The sequence below is a fragment of the Peromyscus maniculatus genome, chromosome 5, assembly GCF_049852395.1.
Source record: "Peromyscus maniculatus bairdii isolate BWxNUB_F1_BW_parent chromosome 5, HU_Pman_BW_mat_3.1, whole genome shotgun sequence".
Classification (NCBI taxonomy): Eukaryota; Metazoa; Chordata; class Mammalia; order Rodentia; family Cricetidae; genus Peromyscus; species Peromyscus maniculatus.
This window is the reverse complement of record NC_134856.1, coordinates 37,928,083-37,945,596: the sequence shown is the minus strand read 5'-3', so window position 1 is coordinate 37,945,596 and position 17,514 is coordinate 37,928,083. Positions and strand designations below refer to the sequence as shown.

Below are 17,514 nucleotides of genomic sequence, written 5' to 3'. Positions count from 1 at the left end.
CTGGCCGTCAGCTCATTCTGTGAGCCCCTGGTGGGCAGTGTTCACATCACTAGGATGCTAGAATTCAGGTTGCAAAAATTTCTACTGCTGCTATCAAGCCTCTTGTTAGAATTAGCTTGCCAATATATACCAAGCCCCCTGGAGTATGTCACTCAAAACGCAGGCCAAGCTTGGGGTAGACCAGGGAAGGGAGTGGCGCGAAAAGGCAAGCGAGGAAATGAGATCACCTGCTAGGTTCCTGGTGGACCAGCCACACGTAAACTCCCCCACCCAGCTGTGTAGGCTCCAGTTTTGTGTGGGCCTCTAGGACCCGACCTGCCAACAGCTGGCTCTACCCTCGCTGCCTATCCCCAGGGAAGTAATAACCTTTTACCTGGCCCATATGGAAGGCAGTTGTGTCAGACCGGGAACATCGGTGACATGTCTGGGAAACATATGGCCTCATCCAGTGCACACATGGAGCCCAGGGGATGTTGAGCAGGTCCACAGGCAGCAGCTGACTCTAGTGCATCATTGTCTCAGGGTAAATATCAACAATTCCCGAGTCTCTTGATTCTCTCTTTCTTTACTTATTTTGAGACAAGGTCTTGCTATGTAGCCTGGGCTAGCCTCTAGCTTGCCATCCTCCTTTCTTCACTTTAGAGTGCTGGAATAATGAGTAGCTCTACCAACTGAGCTACATTCGCAAGCCCTGGCATAGAGTTCTCAGTGTCTTGGCTGAACGAAGGGAAAGCAGGCAATGATGTGGAAGGGACATTGCCCTCTCAGTACCACCACACTGGCTTAGAGTTTTGTTTGCCTTGTCTTGTCTTGCCTCCTCCTTTTTCTCTTCTTTTCTTTTCATCCTTCTTCCTTCCTCCCTCCCTTCCTCCCTTCCTTCCTTCTTTCCTTACTCCCTCCCTCTCTCCCTTCCTTTTTTTGAAATAGGGTCTCATGAAGTCTAGGCTGGTCTTGAGGTCGATATGTAGCTGAATATGAGCTTGAACTTCTGGTTCTCCTGTGTCTACTTCCTGAGTACTAGAGTCATAAACATGTCAGGTTTTATGCAGTTCTGGAGAGCAAACCCAGGGCTTTGTGCATGCTAGGCAAGGAGTCTACCAACTGAGCTACATTCGCAAGCCCTGGCATAGAGTTCTCAGTGTCTTGGCTGAACGAAGGGAAAGCAGGCAATGAGGTGGAAGGGACATTGCCCTCTGAGTCTGACAGATGGGGACCCCAAGCTCACTTAGCTACTCACTGCCCATGTGTTCAGAGAACCTTTCTGAGACTCAAAGGTCAAACCTGCAAAATAAAGCCAGCAGTGGCTAATTCTGATGATTGTTGTAAAGATTCCACAAGTCACTGGGCAGTAGGTGGGCAGGACTGTCCGGGACACATGAGATGCTAGAAGTTGATATATGTGTTTTCTCTATGATTGTGGCTATTTGATTGTTTGAAGAGGAAAGTTGCCATTGTAGAAGGCAGTGTTATAGCCAAACATGGTGTTACACTCCTAAAATCCCAGTCCTTGAGAGGGGATTAAGGGATATTAAGAGTTTGAGGCCAGTCTGGGCTACATAACAAGACCTCAATTAAAAAACAACAACAAAAAACTAAAAGCATGGTGACACAAGGCCTGTAATCCCAGCTTCTAGGGAGGCTGAAGCTGGAAGATCACAGATTAAGGCTCACCTGAGCTGCATGTTTAAGTTCAAGGTCAGTTTGTGAAACTTAGAGAGACAGTTTCTCTTTTTTTTTTTTTTTTTTTTTTTTTTTGGTTTTTCGAGACAGGGTTTCTCTGCGTAGCTTTGCGCCTTTCCTGGAGCTCACTTGGTAGCCCAGGCTGGCCTCGAACTCACGGAGATCCGCCTGGCTCTGCCTCCCGAGTGCTGGGATTAAAGGCGTGCGCCACCACCGCCCGGCTCGAGAGACAGTTTCTCAAAATAAAAAGTAAGAAGGGGCTAGGGATATGGTTCACTGGTAGAGCACTTGTCTGTATTCGATAGAAATAGAGTTCACTTGCCGGAATTCAATCCCTAGGAATACTTGGCTAAGCAGGGGGAGCAGTTATACCAATTGTACTATTGGGTATATAATATATAGGCATATAAAGCATTTCTCAATGACAGCACAAAGAACTAAGTCAAGATTCATATTTGGAGTCTTCGTTTTCCTCTGAGTTACAAGTCTGTCCTTTTTTAGGGTAGCCTTTTCAGATGCTGGAGTTGGGGTGATGGTGTCTAACTTAGGTGGGGTTCTAGGATTCTAAGAATCCAAGAGGGAGGGGCTTTTCAAGGTGATGACTTCAGACTGTGAGTACACCACAGACAGAGGGATGACAGAGATCAACATCATTCCTTTTCAAAAACAGTCCATGTGGGATGCGCTTCTTTGCACTGTTAAGCAACTGAACTCCTAGATATCCTAAACAAACAAACAAACAAACAAACAAACAAATGAACAAACAAAAAAAGACAAGCCCAACTTATCTCTGTCCAGGGTCCCTATCTGGATGTACACCCACAGAGGACAAAGGTAGACCTTTTTAGCCTTTTACAGGAGATCAACTTGTCCAGACTTATTGGATAGATTTGGAATTTTAGTTCTCTCTACCCTACTTAGAGAGAGCCTGGTCTAGAACCTGGCTTCCAGTGACTGCCCTGATTATCCACAGAAGGGCCTGAAATCTTATGGACCTGAGCTCTACCCTTATGAATAGCTGGTCCAATCAGGAGGGAACTGGGGCATTTCCATTATCCATCTCTAATTTTCAGGTGACCTCAACCTGGGACAGTCCAAATATAGACTTTTCCTTTTCTTCCTTCTTCTTCTCCTCCTGCTCCTCCTCCTCTCCTCCTCCTCCTCTTCTTCCCCCTCCTCCTCCTCCTCCTCCTCCTTCTTTTTTTTTTTTTTTTGGTTTTTTGAGACAGGGTTTCTCTGTGTAGCTTTGCGCCTTTCCTGGGACTCACTTGGTAGTCCAGGCTGGCCTCGAACTCACAGAGATCCGCCTGGCTCTGCCTCCCGAGTGCTGGGATTAAAGGCGTGCGCCACCACCGCCCGGCTCCTCCTTCTTTTTGAGAAAGGGTCTTACTATGTAACCCTTGGCTGGCCTAGAACTCACTACATAGACCAGGCTGACTCCAAACTCACAGAGATCTACTTGCCTCTGCCTCCCAAGTATTGGGAATCAGGGCATGTGCCACCACTTCCTGGCTTCCTAGACATTGTCAAGGATCATCTGCTGTTCCTGCCAATACTATCTTCTTTCCACAATCCTGGCACCTCTGAGTATCGATCTCACACTTGATCCAAGCCCAGGTGTGCCTGGCAAGTCATGCAGGGGTTAGGCCGCAGGCTAAGGACTGAGGCAGGGAGAGTCTGTGGGGTTGGAAAATGCCAGGGGCCTGGCCATGTTATGGTCTGAGGGTCACAGAGAAACATAAAGACTCTGACTGGATTGTGCTTTGGCATACCATGAGTCAGATTTCCCAGTCCTTGAGGGGAGGGACAGCTCCTTGCTGCTTCTTCCATAGAGGGTGGTTCTGAAGAAGGCTGGGCACTAACTCCTGTGGGCTAGACCTAGGATGATAGGATTCTGACCACCCATCACATGGTCCCTGCTGCTTTGAGCCTACTCTAGGGGCTGCCTGGTCTCCCAGGAGAAGTCAGAAGCCCTTGGCCACTGACTGCTGTTTGCATATCCAAGAGGAATCATGGTATATCTCATTCTTCGCTCCCCCGGGTCTCACATGGTTTGAGGGTAGAATGGCCTGGGGATCAAGGGGAAGGATATCTGGGTGCTAACTGTCCTCGGCCCTTCACTCTCTAGGCCCCTCTACATCTGCAGACCTGATTGGTGGTGCTGAGGCCATGGAAGGAACATTGCACATGCTACTCCGTCCTGGGCTACAGAGCAGGTCTGGAGGGCAGGGAACACACAGGTGCCTGAGTGACAATGGCGCTGGCCTCTGTTACTTCTCTGTCATCCACAAAGCCACTACTTGAGGTCATCATCTTTAAAAAAAAAAAGAAAAGAAAAAAGAAAAACAAAACCTTTCTCTGGGACTCCCTTGCTGGCTTGCTGCTTCTTACAGTCACAGAGTCCCACCTAAGTTAGACTCCCCAAACTCCAGTATCAGTAGAGTCTACTTTAGGAGGGTACATTGTGGAGACAGAGGCCAGCAAGCCTCCAAATAAAAATCCTGTCTCTGTCCTCACTGTATGTGGCTGTAAGAAAGGCATTGCCCCTCTGTGGTTCTCAGTTTTTATTCCTCTGTACAGAGGACAACTGTTAGTGAGTGTGGGCTCTTATTAACTATGTTAACTACTTCTTTGTGCCCTGGGGCCCTGGGCAATGCCATCAGGATCAAGGGGGGTCAGCTCAGGGCCTTATGAGGGGCCAATACCACTTGAGTAGAAGATCCAAAGGGCAAGGGTAACCCAGGGCCCAAGAGCCAGGACTGGTAGGAAGGGAGGCCTGTGAGCCCCAGAAGGGAGAAGGGAGAGGAGATCAGTGTTATTGCCAAGAAGCAGGACTAATTTCCCCCGAAGAGCCTCTTTTTGTCCTTGAAATGGTTTTAGGGACTAGATAAGTTGGGCCAGGAACATGTGTAGAGGTGGTAAGTAGCAGGTAAAAATTCTAAGGTGGGTGGGTGGGGGCTACAGTCAGATTGGGGAAGGATCTTGGACCACAGTGACTTCAAGACCCCCAAGAAGGGCTGGGGCTCCCACAGAATAATCATTCTCCACTTAGAGCCATTCAGAGCATCATCCCATGGATCTTCTGGGCTTCTATAAGTTCCAGGTTATTTTTAGGTAGAAGATGCCCATGCTACTCATGCTAAAATTGTGACACTTCTAACAGCCCCAGTTCACTGATCTTTAAGTGGTGATTAGGTGTCTGGAATGTGTGCCCATACCTAGGCCAGGGGACATTTGTTGAACTTTTGCTGGGTGCTAGCCAACCATCCAGGCACTTTATGGTCAATCATCTTTCAAATGCTCATGGCAGACACGAAGGAATTATGCCGTTACACCTACTTTACAAATGGGACAATTGAGCGATAAAGACTATAAAGAACTTGCCTAAGTACTAAGTAAAGGACTTGTTTACCTGCATCACAAAAACCTCAAACAAAACCCAAAACCAGCCGGGCAGTGGTGGTGAACTCCTTTAATCCCAGCACTCCAGCACTCAGGAAGCAGAGTAGGTGGATCTCTTGATTTTGAGGCTAGCCTGGTCTACAGAGTGAGTTCCAGTACAGCCAGGGTCACACAGAGAAACCCTGTCTCAAAAAACAAAACAAAACAAAAAAAACCCAAACTCAAACCCCAAACCAAACGAATCCCACCAAATCCCCCCCCCCCGAAAAAAAAACCCAAAAAACAAAACCCAAAATAAGGCAAAATGAAACTTGCCCTAAGATACACATCCAGTAAATGGTAGACTCATACTGAACAGCCTATCTGTCAGTGCATGTGTCTGAGTCTGAGAGTGGGTGGAACTAAGCTTGGACTTGTCTAGCCCTCTGTCTGGTGAGGAGTGCTGTCCTGCAGTGCCTCCCGGTGTTCACACCACACCAACACACAGCCCTTTCTGCCTCCTTGCCATCCGAGGCTCCATGATCCAACAGTCTCCTCATCTGAAGCTGTGCCTTCTTCTATTGTAGCCTCAGTTTTACATGACTGCTGAGTCCCCGGAACAAGGACGTCTGTTTGCTAGGACACCCTGGTGCGGGGCGTTTACCCACCAAACCCACAGCTCCCCAGAGTTTTGAGTGCCAGCGGCAGGAAATATTAGATAGAAGGATTTAGATTGTGGAGATAAACAGAAAATAAAGGATAGTCTCAAGAGGGTCTGGAACCGATTCCAATGAGCCCCAACTGTCTCTGTCCCAAGATACGATCACAGTGAAGGCCCCCTGATAATCTCATGTCTGTCTGTCCATAGAGAGCAGTATTTCCTCAGCTGTGTCTTCTTCTTGGTTCTCAACCCGTGAGTCTTGACCCTTTTGGGAGTTGAACAACCCTTTCACAGGAGTCGGACATCAGATATCCTGCATAGCAGATATTTACATTATGATTCATAACAGTAGTAAAAGTACAGTTATGAAGTAGCAACAAAAATAATATTATGGTTGGGGGTCACCATAAAATGAGGTACTGTATTAAAGTATATCAAAGTGTGTTAAAGGATTAGGAAGGTTGAGAACCACTGCTTTTGGCCCTTGTTCCTATTGTGCCTTCTGCCAAGGGTCCCCCTTGCCCCTTGTCCCTCATGTCTCCTGTTCATACTTTGGCCTGCCCATTTGAGCAACCTCTGCCTATCTTTCAGGTCTTGGCTTAGATGGCTCTCCTTCCCTGTCCCCAAGTCAGGCCTGTCTATTTCTCACAGCTCTTGTGTCATCGGAAACACACACTGGGTCCCTCTTCATAGCTGTCAGGCTCTCTATCAGCTTATGGGGACACACTTCTTTGGTGGGAGGAGTTGAGAAGAGCAAAACTTTAATGCCATGGGAAGACCTCGAACCCACCCTAAGAGGAACAGGAAGTCATGGAGAGCTTTTGAATAGAGGTGTGTGTGAAAGGGCTCAGAGCCCATCCGCTTTGTATCTCTCCTTGCTCAAAGGGACTTCCCAGAGCATAACTGCCCCAGTTACAAATGCTTTCCATGGAACCATTAGCAGCCATGATACAGTCTGGTAGAGAAGCTCTTTGTGGTACCGGGGCTCATAGGATGGGATAGTGGGGACAAGGCAAGACACTGGGAAGTGGATCAAAATCTAGATTTGTTTTGAGTGTGTGCTGCATTGAATAGTTCCTCTTGCACACTTAGCAGATGCTCAATCACTGGGGTACCCCCTCCCCAGTCTCAAAATCCAGATGTTTTGAGGGAATGATATACTGATTCTGAAAAAGAACATGAATATCCTATTCTAAAAATCTGTGGCCTGAGTGGGCACTCTAGGGTTGTGCTGACCGCTGTACCGGTTCAGACCCTTTGTCCTGACCTTCACTGCTGTGTCCTGGTGGATCCCATGAGATGCAGGCAGATTGTTGTGATTGTCCTCTGCTGCTGGTAGGCAAGGGAGGAGCTCCTGCCCTTTGTCTATAAGCTCGGAGACCAGGCCCTGAAGCTAAAGACTGTATCTGATGAGGGTGACCTTGCTGGGTTCTGTTCTGCTTTTGCAGAAGCAAAGGCCAGTGAGTAGAGAGAAGGAGACTAGGTCCTGGTTGGAGACCTCTAGGTGCTAGGTTTTTTCGAAGCTAGGGCCCCCTGTGCCCCAAGACTTCCACCTCAACAGAGCTCTGCCTTTGGAGGTCACCTTCCTGGTCAGGGTGGACATCTGTGGGGGATGGAACATGATTTTGGTGCCTGAAGGGTCTGGGTTCAAATCTAGAACCCACGATCATAGATTCTGTCTGTCATTCATTTATGAAACACTCCCTGCCTCCAGGTCCTGCCTAATCTTGCTGTGGGTGACAGAGTGAGGTGATCTACTTCCATTTTTAGAGACTTTCTGTGGGAGGGACAATGACACAGACATGGACGATGTGAGCTCATGGTAGACTGGGTTCTAATGGGCACACATCGCCTAGAGAAGGCAGAGGAGCTTTCCCAGGAGAACAGATCCTCTGAAGAGCTTGAGTAATGTGCTGGATCTTGCCATAGAGCAAGGATTCAAGACACCCCAGGAAGAAGTAGGAGCTTGTGCAAGGGTCCAGAGGCAGAAACCAGTGTGGTGACATTTCGCTAGTGCACTGCACCTGTCTTGCAGTGGCTGATGCTTTAAGGAACATGTGCTCACATCAGCCTGGTCCAGGTTAAAGTTTCTAGAAACCCTGCTGGGACTCCACTACTCTTTGGGTTGGCCCCAGTCAGGAAAGTCCAGGTAGGTTCTGCCTCAGAGTTCCTCCGGAGATTTTCTGGTCTTCTGCTGTTGGTGCCACTCTTGGATTTTTCTGGGCAGTGTCTCTGACCAGAACTGTAGCCGGTTCTTCTTTAGGTTCACCCCAGTCCGTGGTTTTAGGCCAATCTCCAAGTATTGTTCTAACTGGTTTAACTGGGGCCAAGAAGGCAACCCCTTGCCATTGGGGTTCCTGGGTGAGAGGAACGAGTGAGAACCAAGGGTTGATCCTATACCCTGGGTAGGGGCAGATATGAGGCCCCAAGCCTGGCATGTGCTACCGCCTACTCACCCTGTGTGTGCAAACTGGGTCCATTGGGCCATCATGGTCAGGCTTAGCTGCTTCTCTTCCTCTGTGGCCTCTGGGAAGGCTGGTAGGAGGGACAGATCTGGATCAGGGTCAGGTGAGGCTTGGACTATGCCCAAAGGTCCCTGGTACAAACCGAAACCTCTGTTCCCAAAAGACCACCTTGGAGCATCGTAGCCTAGGGATTGAATGTTTGTCTGTCCTTACCCAGGAGGTTGCTCTCATCTGTGAGGAAAGGACCTCCAAAAACGAAGGGACTCTCAGACCCATGGTCGGCCTTCACCCAGGCTGGCTTGAACTTTGCAAAAGAACTGGGTGTATGCTGGAACTCATACAAGAAGACAGGGCACCCGGCATCTACAGAGATGGCAGGATTCATGTTAGGTGCCCACAGTTAAATCAGGGCATCTGGCAGCACAAGCTTGCAGTGACATCAGTCATCATCATCATCATCATCATCATCATCATCATCATCGCTGCTGCCGCCGCCGCCGCCGCCGCCGCCGCCACCACCACCACCACCACCACCACCATCATCATCATGGTGCAGACCAGAGGTAGACAGCAGGCATTCCTGAGCTCTCCTCTGACTTACTATGTAGCCAGAGATGACCTTGAATCCCTGATCCTACTGTCTTCACTTCCTAAGTGCTGGGATGGAAGTCAGCACATCCTGCCTGCCTGATACCTCTGTGAGCTGTATCATTTGTTCCACACTCAGGATGATCTTTAGATCAGCGGTTCTTAATCTGTGGTTCGAAACCCTTTGGGGGCCACATATCAGATATCCTGCATATCGGATATTTGCACTACAATTAATAACAGTAACAAAATTACAGTTAAGAAGTAGCAACGAAATAATTTTGTGGTTGGGGGTCATCACAACATGAGGAACAGTGTTAAAGAGCAAACCTTTAGGAAAGCTGAGAACCACTGGTTTAGACTAACCTTCACTATATTCTCACTTTACATGTGATGAGAGTGAAGTCCAGAGAAAACCTCTAAATCTTGCCTGAAGTCACAAGGTTAAGAATCGGGGCTGTTACAGGACTGTGCCAGGTTCGGGGGAAGCAAGACTTCTCCCAGGACAAGCACTTAAAGAGAACCAAGTTTCTCACCAAGTGAATGATTCCCCAAGAAAGACTTAGTGATGAGCCCTGCTGGGGGACCTTTGGTAAGTCACCTTAGCTCTCCGAACCTCTGTTTCATCTGCAAAGTACTCTGCCAGAGGTACCACCCATTTCTGTGATGCTGCATCTCAAAGAAAAAGGGCCTGGAGGTGGCAGCAGGTGTAGGATGCAGGGCATGAGGGGACTCTGTACCTATCAGCAGCTACCTCATCACCCGTGATGGTACAGGGAAGTCAGGGCAGATGGCAAGGGCTGGCTTACCTTGGAGGTGTCTTGAGAAGTTCAAGGTAGGAATGACAAACACGATATCACCTAGCAGTTCCTGGAAGGCATACCTTGCAGCTGGTCCGTCTGAGCCATTGTCTAGGTATTCATCTATGACGGTGGACACAATCTCAGGGGGCATATCCTGGAGTGAGAGGTCAGGCTCAGGCCTGTTCAGGTCCCACAGCTTTGGCAGACCTCCCACAGATGGTCACATCCTCTGCTGTAGGTCCTTTCACATCCTGGGGCTCATGCTCCAGGGGACAGCTATCCACCCCCTGTCTCCCTGGGTGTTTTATTAATAGATTGTGTCTGGGTAGGATAAGCTCGAGTGTAGAGCTAAGTGTTAGCCCTGCGGCCACTGTCAGCCCCACATCAAGCAGGAGTCTGGACTGCTCTGAAAGCCAGCGTCTGGTAAGTTGTTTGGAAGCCTATGTGAGGTCTGCAGCACCGAGTGTGGTCTGGGAGCAGATGCTAGGTAGAAGTTAACCGGGAATAAGCAATAAAAGGGGGTGCCTCATAGTTCCAGAAGGCAGCAATGAGGCTGCATGAAGGAGAGGGCTCTGGGGTTTCCAAAGAAGAGAGTACACATAAGTGCTGCCTGGCTATCTAGTCAGCTCTTCACGTGCAGTGCCCAGTCTCCCCAGGAGACCTCAGGTGAGCAGGAAGCATCATCTCCATTAGAAGTGGAGCTGTGGCCTCAGGGAGATCAGGGCTGGCATCTGTCTGATCCCAGGTCCCTCTAGCTCCATACCTGACAATGAGATCTGAACATTTGTGCTCCGGGGTCACTTTTCTTATCTGTGCAACAGGGGTACTGACAGTGTCTGCTTCACAGAGCTGCCACGGGAACCAAAGAAGATGGATGCCTAGCTGTATGCTGGGCATGACACAGTCCTGGGTATGTAGGGTGTGCTCCTGAAGGGGTGGTCTCCATGAGGATGACCTTTGAACCATATTATCTCAAACTGATGTTTTTTTTTAGACAAAGTCTCACTCTGTAGTCCAGGCTAGCCTAGAACTCACTTTGCAACCCATAGGGTGGCCTTAAATTTTCTGTAATTTTTCTGCCTCAACTTCCTGAATGCTGGGATGATGGTCCAGAGTCACCACTCCTGGTCTCTAATTTTAATGGAATTAAGACTCATCAATTGGGGTTTGGGAGTGGATCAGAGAGTGCTGTACGAGGTGCCCAGCAGCCCCTCCCTCCTTCTTTTTACCTTACCATAAGGGCCAAGAAGGGCCTTGAAATCTCCAGCAGCTCCTCCTGGCTCAAATGTTCCAACTTATCCAGGATATTCCAGACCTGTGGGGACAGACATCAAGGTTATCTCAGTATAGCTCAATAGCTGTCCTCCATCCTCAGGGCTGAGCAGGAGGGCATTCCTAGGCCAGCATTTACAAACTCATGATAGAGCCATGGGTAGTCAAAGCCAGAAGCGCACAAACATAGCTGAGAAAATTCTGATTGCTAAGAATGGAGGTGCCTAGGACAGTGGCATTGCATAAGTCTGTCAGAGGCTCATGGCAGTATCGTCAGGGAGGAGAATATTTATTTAATATTGTTCTTCTTTTGTATCTCTGTGTACATGTATTTGTGTGCACATATGTGTGTTTGTGTGCACATGTATGTGTGCATGTGTGTGTGTGTGTTTGTGTGTGTGTGTGTGTGTGTGTAGGTCAGAAGTTGATGCTGGTTGTTTTTCTCAATCTCTTTCCACCTTATTTTGTGAGACAGAGTCTCTTACAGAACCTGGAGTTGGTCAGGTTGGCTAGACTGGCTGAGCAGTGAGCTGCAGGATCCCCCTGCCTCCACCTTCTCAGCACTGGGATTACGGGCATCCAGTGCCATGCCTGGCTTTTCTATGGGTGTGCTGGGGATGGAGCTAGGGTCCCCCATGGTTCACCTCAGAATGGCATGGGCACTAGTTAAAAATATCACATTACCTGGTATGTTGGCTCATGTCTAATCCTAGCACTTAAGAGGCTGAGGCAGGTGGATTGCCTCAAGATTGAGGTCAGCCTGGGTTACATAGTGAGTTTAGGACAGCTGAACTACATGATGAGACCCTGCTTCAAAACAAGAAATAAACAAACAAAGACCCCAGGCAATGAAATCAAATATTGGCTTTATATCTTACAGGTAATTTTGTTTTTGAGACAAGAGCTCATGATGTAGCCCAGGTTGGTCTCAGACTTGAGATACTCCTACCTCTACCACTTGAGTGGATTACAGGAGCATTCTTGGTTCCTGGCTTAGCTGATCTAGTTTTAATAGCACCTGACATCTGACTTTTTGAGTTCAAATACCAGGTCTACCACTTACTAGGTTCATGAAGTTACTTGAACTTCTTGTGCCTCAGTTTTCTAATCTGTGAACAAAATGTCAACGATCTGCCTCCTAGGATCCTTGTGGGACTGAGTTCATGTGTGTCCAGGCCCTGGCACAGAGAAGCCAATTTTTGTGGTGGAATGATTTTCAGTGGGGGATGTCAAGACAAGAAGCCTTTTGTTTCTTTTTTGACAGCATGGTGTCAGCTGAACAGAGCAGTGCACTGTGAGCTGGTGTGGCCCATAGCAGCTGCTCAACCCACAAAGTGAAGAGGCACGATGGACTTTTCCATTGTGAGAGGTTTCATCCACCAAAAACAACTGATGGCTTAAGGGGTAGGTTCAGGGGCAGAGTACTTGGCTAGCATGTGGGAAGACCCGTGTTTGGTCTTCAGCATCACTGGAGAGAGAAAAAAGTTTCTGTGAAGATGAGTAGACAAGTGAAAATAGCGGAATGAAGCCAGGTGTCCAGGAGTACAGCATGGCAGAGCCGCTCTTACGGGCACTGTGTACACAGACTGGATTAGAAGGCACCTGACCCATCATGTCCCCAGCGGCTGAGTGCCGTCGGAAACCTGGGAGTCTTAGTCAGTGAGCCTCTCAGGCAGAGTCACACTCCCCCATTGCTCAGAACAGCATATATCAGCCAGCCACCATCAAGAATGCGCTGTAGGTTAGCACTTCCCAGAAGACCACTTTGCAAAAGCTGGGTCTTCAACACAGGGAGCATTTGCTTGGTGAAATGAAGCCGAGTGGTCTTCACCCTCAGCTTTCTCACTTACCAAATGAGAGTGCCTGGATGCTTGGAGCATGGCTGCTGTGGGGACCCTGTGGAGAAGACTGTCTGGGCAGGGCCTTGAAGAGCACAGGTGCCAGAGGACACTCACCTCGAGCATGAGCCAGCCAAACTCATGGTTGTTGACTCCCAGGAGGTAGGGCACAGTGGGGAATTGCTTCTCCGTTAGGAGCTTCTCTGGGCTTCTTGGGAAGAAGGAGTCGTTGATTATGTAGGAAATGTTCACATTTTTCTGTAGGAAAAGCAAGGCGGGAGACCGACTGTCAGGACCCAGCCTACTGATTCGGCAGGAACTGGACAGGACCCCTCTGGCCATTGTCTGTCATCATCCCCCAAGAGGTGACATACCTGCTTGTTAAGGTCCCTTCCTTCCTTCTGCAGCAGACACTGCACCAGCTCAGCCGAGGATACGGAGCTGCAGGCCAAGGAGCTGGCAAAGGTCTGAGGACAGACAGAAGAATGTTGCCTCTCAGACACACACCCTTCAACTCTCGAGCATTACTCTCTGTACTGAGCTGTGATGTCACTGTCTTGATCCAAGGCTAGCCCGAGAGACCTGCTACCAGCTTATGGGGGCTGAGCCCTGTTCCTGTGTACCCTTCATCTGTCTGAGACTGTGTCCTTTTCTAGTTCAGTAACTCTAGTTCAGTATGGAGCAGGGCTGGGAGGCTGGAGGGATGGCATCCAGAGAGACAGAGGAGGTCTGAAATTTGTGGTAAGAAAATCTCTCCCCTCTATAGTCAGGTTAGGGGTATGCTGCTGCTCTTGGGCAGACAAGAAGCAACGTGTCCTGAGGTTCCTGAATAATCCCTCAAACCCAGTGTTATTGCTTCCTCCATCATCACAGCCAGGGCCTAGGACCAGCTGAACTAATGATAGGTCCAGCCTCTCGTTGCTTACCCCATCAGTGTCTCTAGAGCTTGCCTAGACTCTACCTTCACCGTCTCCCTGGCCTTGGATCTCCAGATTGCTCTCTCCATTCCACCTTCCACTCCATGTGCCTTAGATTTATTTCCCTGCCTCTTCTAGCCCTTTGCATCCTGCCCAGACTCTCAGGCATGGCCTTTCAGGTCTCTGCACTACCCTCCACTTCTTCAGTACATTCTCTTCTTGCCCTGGCCCCTATCTGATGGCTTCCTGCTTCTATGACCCATCACTTTGTCTTATGCCTGAAGTTTTTGCATGCACAGTTCCTATTAGGGAAGTTCTTGGTGGCTTCTTCTGGCTACTCTTTACAAGGGGACAAATCTCGTAGACAACAGTGTGGCTGGGAATGGAAGGCTCCCAAAGGATCCTTGGGGAAAGGGGAGATCTCTAAAAATGCTCCCTGAAAGACCGGAGACAACCTGCTTAGGGGTGGCCTTCTCCAGAAAGCTATGTCTGACTGTCTACCTCCTGGACTGCAGTAGTCATCACCTCTGAGCCTATTGGTAACTCCGTAGTGGTTATTCCTTCCTCTCCAAACCTGACCTACAGAGTAGGTTTTGAGGCACAACACTTAGTATGAGAGAGTGAAGGGAAGGCAGACCTGAGCTTCAGGCCATGGGTTCATCTCCTTCAGTATCTTGCTGTTGATAACCCCACTCTGGGATATGGCTCTGTGGAAGAGCCCCGCAGACATTGGAGACAGGACCTGGGAACAGCAGAGAGAACAGATGATGTCAGCAGGCAGAAGAGCTAGGTCTGGGGCCACAGAAGCCCTCTCAGACCTGGCCACAGTTGCTACTTCTCTGTGATAACTCACCAGGGACGAGACGATCATGCCACCAGCAGAGTTACCGAAGATAGTGACACAGTTGGGATCACCCCCAAAGGGGGCTATGTTTCCCTGCACCCAGCGTAGAGCAGCTACCACATCTAGGAGGCCTCGGTTGCCCGGCATGTGCTTGTCCCCGGTGCTAGGGGCAGGGCAAGGCAGTAATTAGCACAACATAGTTCCCAAGACATAATTATTTTTTTATTGCACTCTGCAAATTTGCTTTGAAATCATTCACCAGGGCCTTGGGCACTCCTCTGCTCCCTGATCTTGCCTTGGCTATGACTCACCACTGGCACCTGTTTTCCCAGTATATGGTGTGGGCAGATGTAGCAATGCAGTCAGTCAGAGCTGGCTCTCAGATGGGTAATAGAGTTTGTTGCTCTTTGTCCCCATTCCCTGCTAGGGCTCTAACTCCACCCTTTACCCAAGTTCAATGTTCAGATCTGGCTTTGATTGGGCCCCTTCCCATCGTGGAGCCCTGGGATGTTCTCTCTTCTCTCTCTCCCTCTCCCCTCTCCCCTCTTCTCTCTCTCTCTCTCTCTCTCTCTCTCTCTCTCTCTCTCTCTCTCTCTCTCTTCTCTCTCTCTCTGTAGTGCATGCACATATGAATTCCTGTCGTGTACACACGTGGAGGCCAAACATCAACATTAGGCATCTTGCTTAACTGCTTTGCTTCTTAGTTTTTGAAACAGGATCTCTACTTGAGTAGTTAGTGCTGAGATTACAGACATATGCAGTCATACCTAGCTTTTATATGGATGTTGGGGACTCCAATTCATGTCTTTGTTTGTATGGCAAGCAAACTTTACTGGCTGAACACCCTTCCCTACCCCTCCACCCTTAGATTCTTATGAGAAGGCCTTCCTCAGGGATACAATGTCCTCTTCCAGGCTGGCCATCTTACCTGAGGAAGCCAAAGATCCCAAGGCGGTACTGGACAGTGACTACTACAACATTCCCATAGGCAGCCAGGGCTGATCCATCATGGGAGGTGGCGGAACCAACTACCAGAGAGCCCCCATGGATCCATACCATGACCTGTAGAAATGGCTATGAATCAGTGACTCCAGCTTCTGGGACTCCAGTCACCCACCTAGCTGCCTAGGGTATTCTAAGGAAAAGGGGGTATAGAGGGGCAGATGGCATGGCAGAGCTGGATGGGGGGGGGTCCTCTGGACTGTATACCGGCAGTCTGGCCCCTGCAGTGGCTTCAGTGGGGCTGTAGATGTTGAGGATCAGGCAGTCCTCAGAAATAGAGTAGATCTGAAGCTTTTCGTTGAGGGTGAATCTGCCGTTGCTCATTCTCTCTACATCCTGCAGGCACCTGCAGCCAAAGGGGATCCCAGGGCCAGCTGTCAGCTCCACACACCCTGGTGTCCAGCTGTCGCCGCCACCCTGTCCTCTTGCCCACCTCCTGCAGGGGTACTCACATTGGGGGATTGGTGCTGGTATCTCTCACACCTTCCCAGGGCTGTGGTGGGAGTGGGGCTGAGAACCGCAGAGGCCCTAGAGGTGCCTGAGCAAACGGAATGCCCAGGAAGACATTCACCAGGTGGTCTGTACCCTTCACACCCACCTGCCGGCCTCTCACACGACCCAGGGGGGTATCCACTTCAGGCTGAGGGACTTTGGGTCCTGAGATGGGGAGAGAGGGGTCACTGGGTGAGTCTACAGCCTCCATGAGGGGATGGATGAAGGCTGGACTTTTAGAACGAAGGAACATTTGTTTCTCCAGTGTCTGTTGTGGAGTTCTATTCAGAGTACTCTCCGCACAGCATCATGGCTGAGCTCTCCAGCAAGTGGTTGTTTTCATGATTACTATTTGTTTATTTTTGAGAAAGTTCATTCTGGCCTTGAATTTGCTACATAGTGGCTAACTTTTAACCCCTGATCCTCCTGCCTTTACCCTCAGTGCTAGGATTACAAGTGTGTGTTAGTACACAGGGCTCCTGTCTCCACCGGTGTCCCTGACTTCCTTTTTTTTTTTTTTTTTTTTTTTTTAAACCTTGTGTCGTAACCTCTAGGCTTAATCAGACCTGCTGCCCAATGAAACCTCAGGTTACTCACATGCTAAACACGGTATGATCGTCAGCCTTGTTACTTTCTGTGTCCAGATGCCTTAACATCTGGAGCCTGGTTACTTTAAGTCCGCTTAGCCCATGTTGCTTCTTCTTGCCCACTTGTGAAAACAAGAAGGAAGTCTCTCCCAGTTTCCCCTTACTTGTTCTGTCTTCTGGTGGCTTCCCTGTGTGGCCTCATGGGGTGATTCATACCTCCATTTTTCAGGGAACTGTGAGTAAGCTTCCTATATGACACTCTTGGTTGTCTTACCAGGACGGATTAAAATAAGTCTTGTGTCTCTTTAAAACATAAAGATAAGACTGGGGCTATAGCTCAGTGGCAGAGCTTGCCTAGTATGTTAAGGCCTTGGGTTCAGTCCCTAGAAAATAAATAAATACCATCACCATCAGAACCCCTCATTTCCTCACTAAGACCCCTGCTCAGAAGGATGCACAGTGCCTGCCTTCTTCCCTACTGGACCCCTTCCCTGAGAGGGCTGCCCACTCTGACTGCCTCACTCTCGCCCTCTCCTTCCTCAGGTTTTCTACCGGGCCGGAAGCCCTCACTTTACAGGTTCAGGGAGTGTGTCTTACCAGTGCCGGTGGCAGGAAATGCCAGGAGTAGACAGGCCACCCAGACTAGGACACTGGACCCAGCTTGTGCCATTGTTCCCATATTTCTCATAACTGACAGTGGAAGACGCTGAGAAAAGCAAGAGAGGACTTACCTTTTATAGCACCTTTTACCTTGTAAAAATTAACTTGGCCCGCCCTAATTGGTCTGCAGCCAGCTCTGGAGTTAGGTGTGCTCTGGCTGCTCCCAGAGCAGAATAAGGAGCGTCTTCCGAGAGGCCTGATGATAGGGCGCCCTCTGGTGTTCAAACACCAGCTCCAGCCTGGCAGGATACTGCACTCTAAGAACTGCAGTAGCTGAATTCCAGGTCAGCTAGACTCCGAGCTTCCTGTAAGACTCCAGGTGAA

At 49.3% G+C, this 17,514-nt stretch overlaps 1 protein-coding gene across 4 annotated transcripts; it reads right to left on the bottom strand.

Annotated features, from left to right (window-relative positions):
• Positions 1–1,947: 1,947 nt before the first annotated feature.
• Positions 1,948–17,274, bottom strand: Ces3 (carboxylesterase 3). Of its 4 annotated transcripts, none has more exons than XM_042277526.2 (13): positions 17,128–17,274; positions 15,904–16,108; positions 15,659–15,797; positions 15,378–15,511; positions 14,459–14,612; positions 14,243–14,347; positions 13,063–13,155; positions 12,806–12,946; positions 10,813–10,893; positions 9,585–9,732; positions 8,401–8,550; positions 8,179–8,257; positions 1,948–2,403 (listed from the first exon to the last, which is right to left on the bottom strand). In XM_042277526.2, exons 1-13 carry the CDS (start codon positions 17,216–17,218, stop codon positions 2,379–2,381), a joined length of 1,545 nt encoding a protein of 514 aa, XP_042133460.1. In that variant the 5' UTR covers positions 17,219–17,274; the 3' UTR covers positions 1,948–2,378. The 4 variants fall into 4 exon arrangements, with proteins under 4 accessions (XP_042133460.1, XP_076428130.1, XP_042133459.1 ...); XM_076572015.1 differs by lacking the exon at positions 1,948–2,403 and adding an exon at positions 5,138–5,264; XM_042277525.2 differs by lacking the exon at positions 1,948–2,403 and adding an exon at positions 5,342–6,035.
• Positions 17,275–17,514: the final 240 nt, after the last annotated feature.

What these genes read in the sequence shown, in the direction of transcription:
- Ces3 (XM_006986772.4), bottom strand. Translation starts at nt 17,218, where the DNA reads ATGAGAAATATGGGAACAATGGCACAAGCTGGGTCCAGTGTCCTAGTC. An exon ending in CTGCAGGGGCCAGACTGCCG is followed by an intron (nt 15,512 to 15,658) that starts GTATACAGTCCA and finishes CCATTTCTACAG; the next exon opens with GTCATGGTATGGATCCATGG. An exon ending in ACCCATGGCCTGAAGCTCAG is followed by an intron (nt 13,156 to 14,242) that starts GTCTGCCTTCCC and finishes GTCTGTCCTCAG; the next exon opens with ACCTTTGCCAGCTCCTTGGC.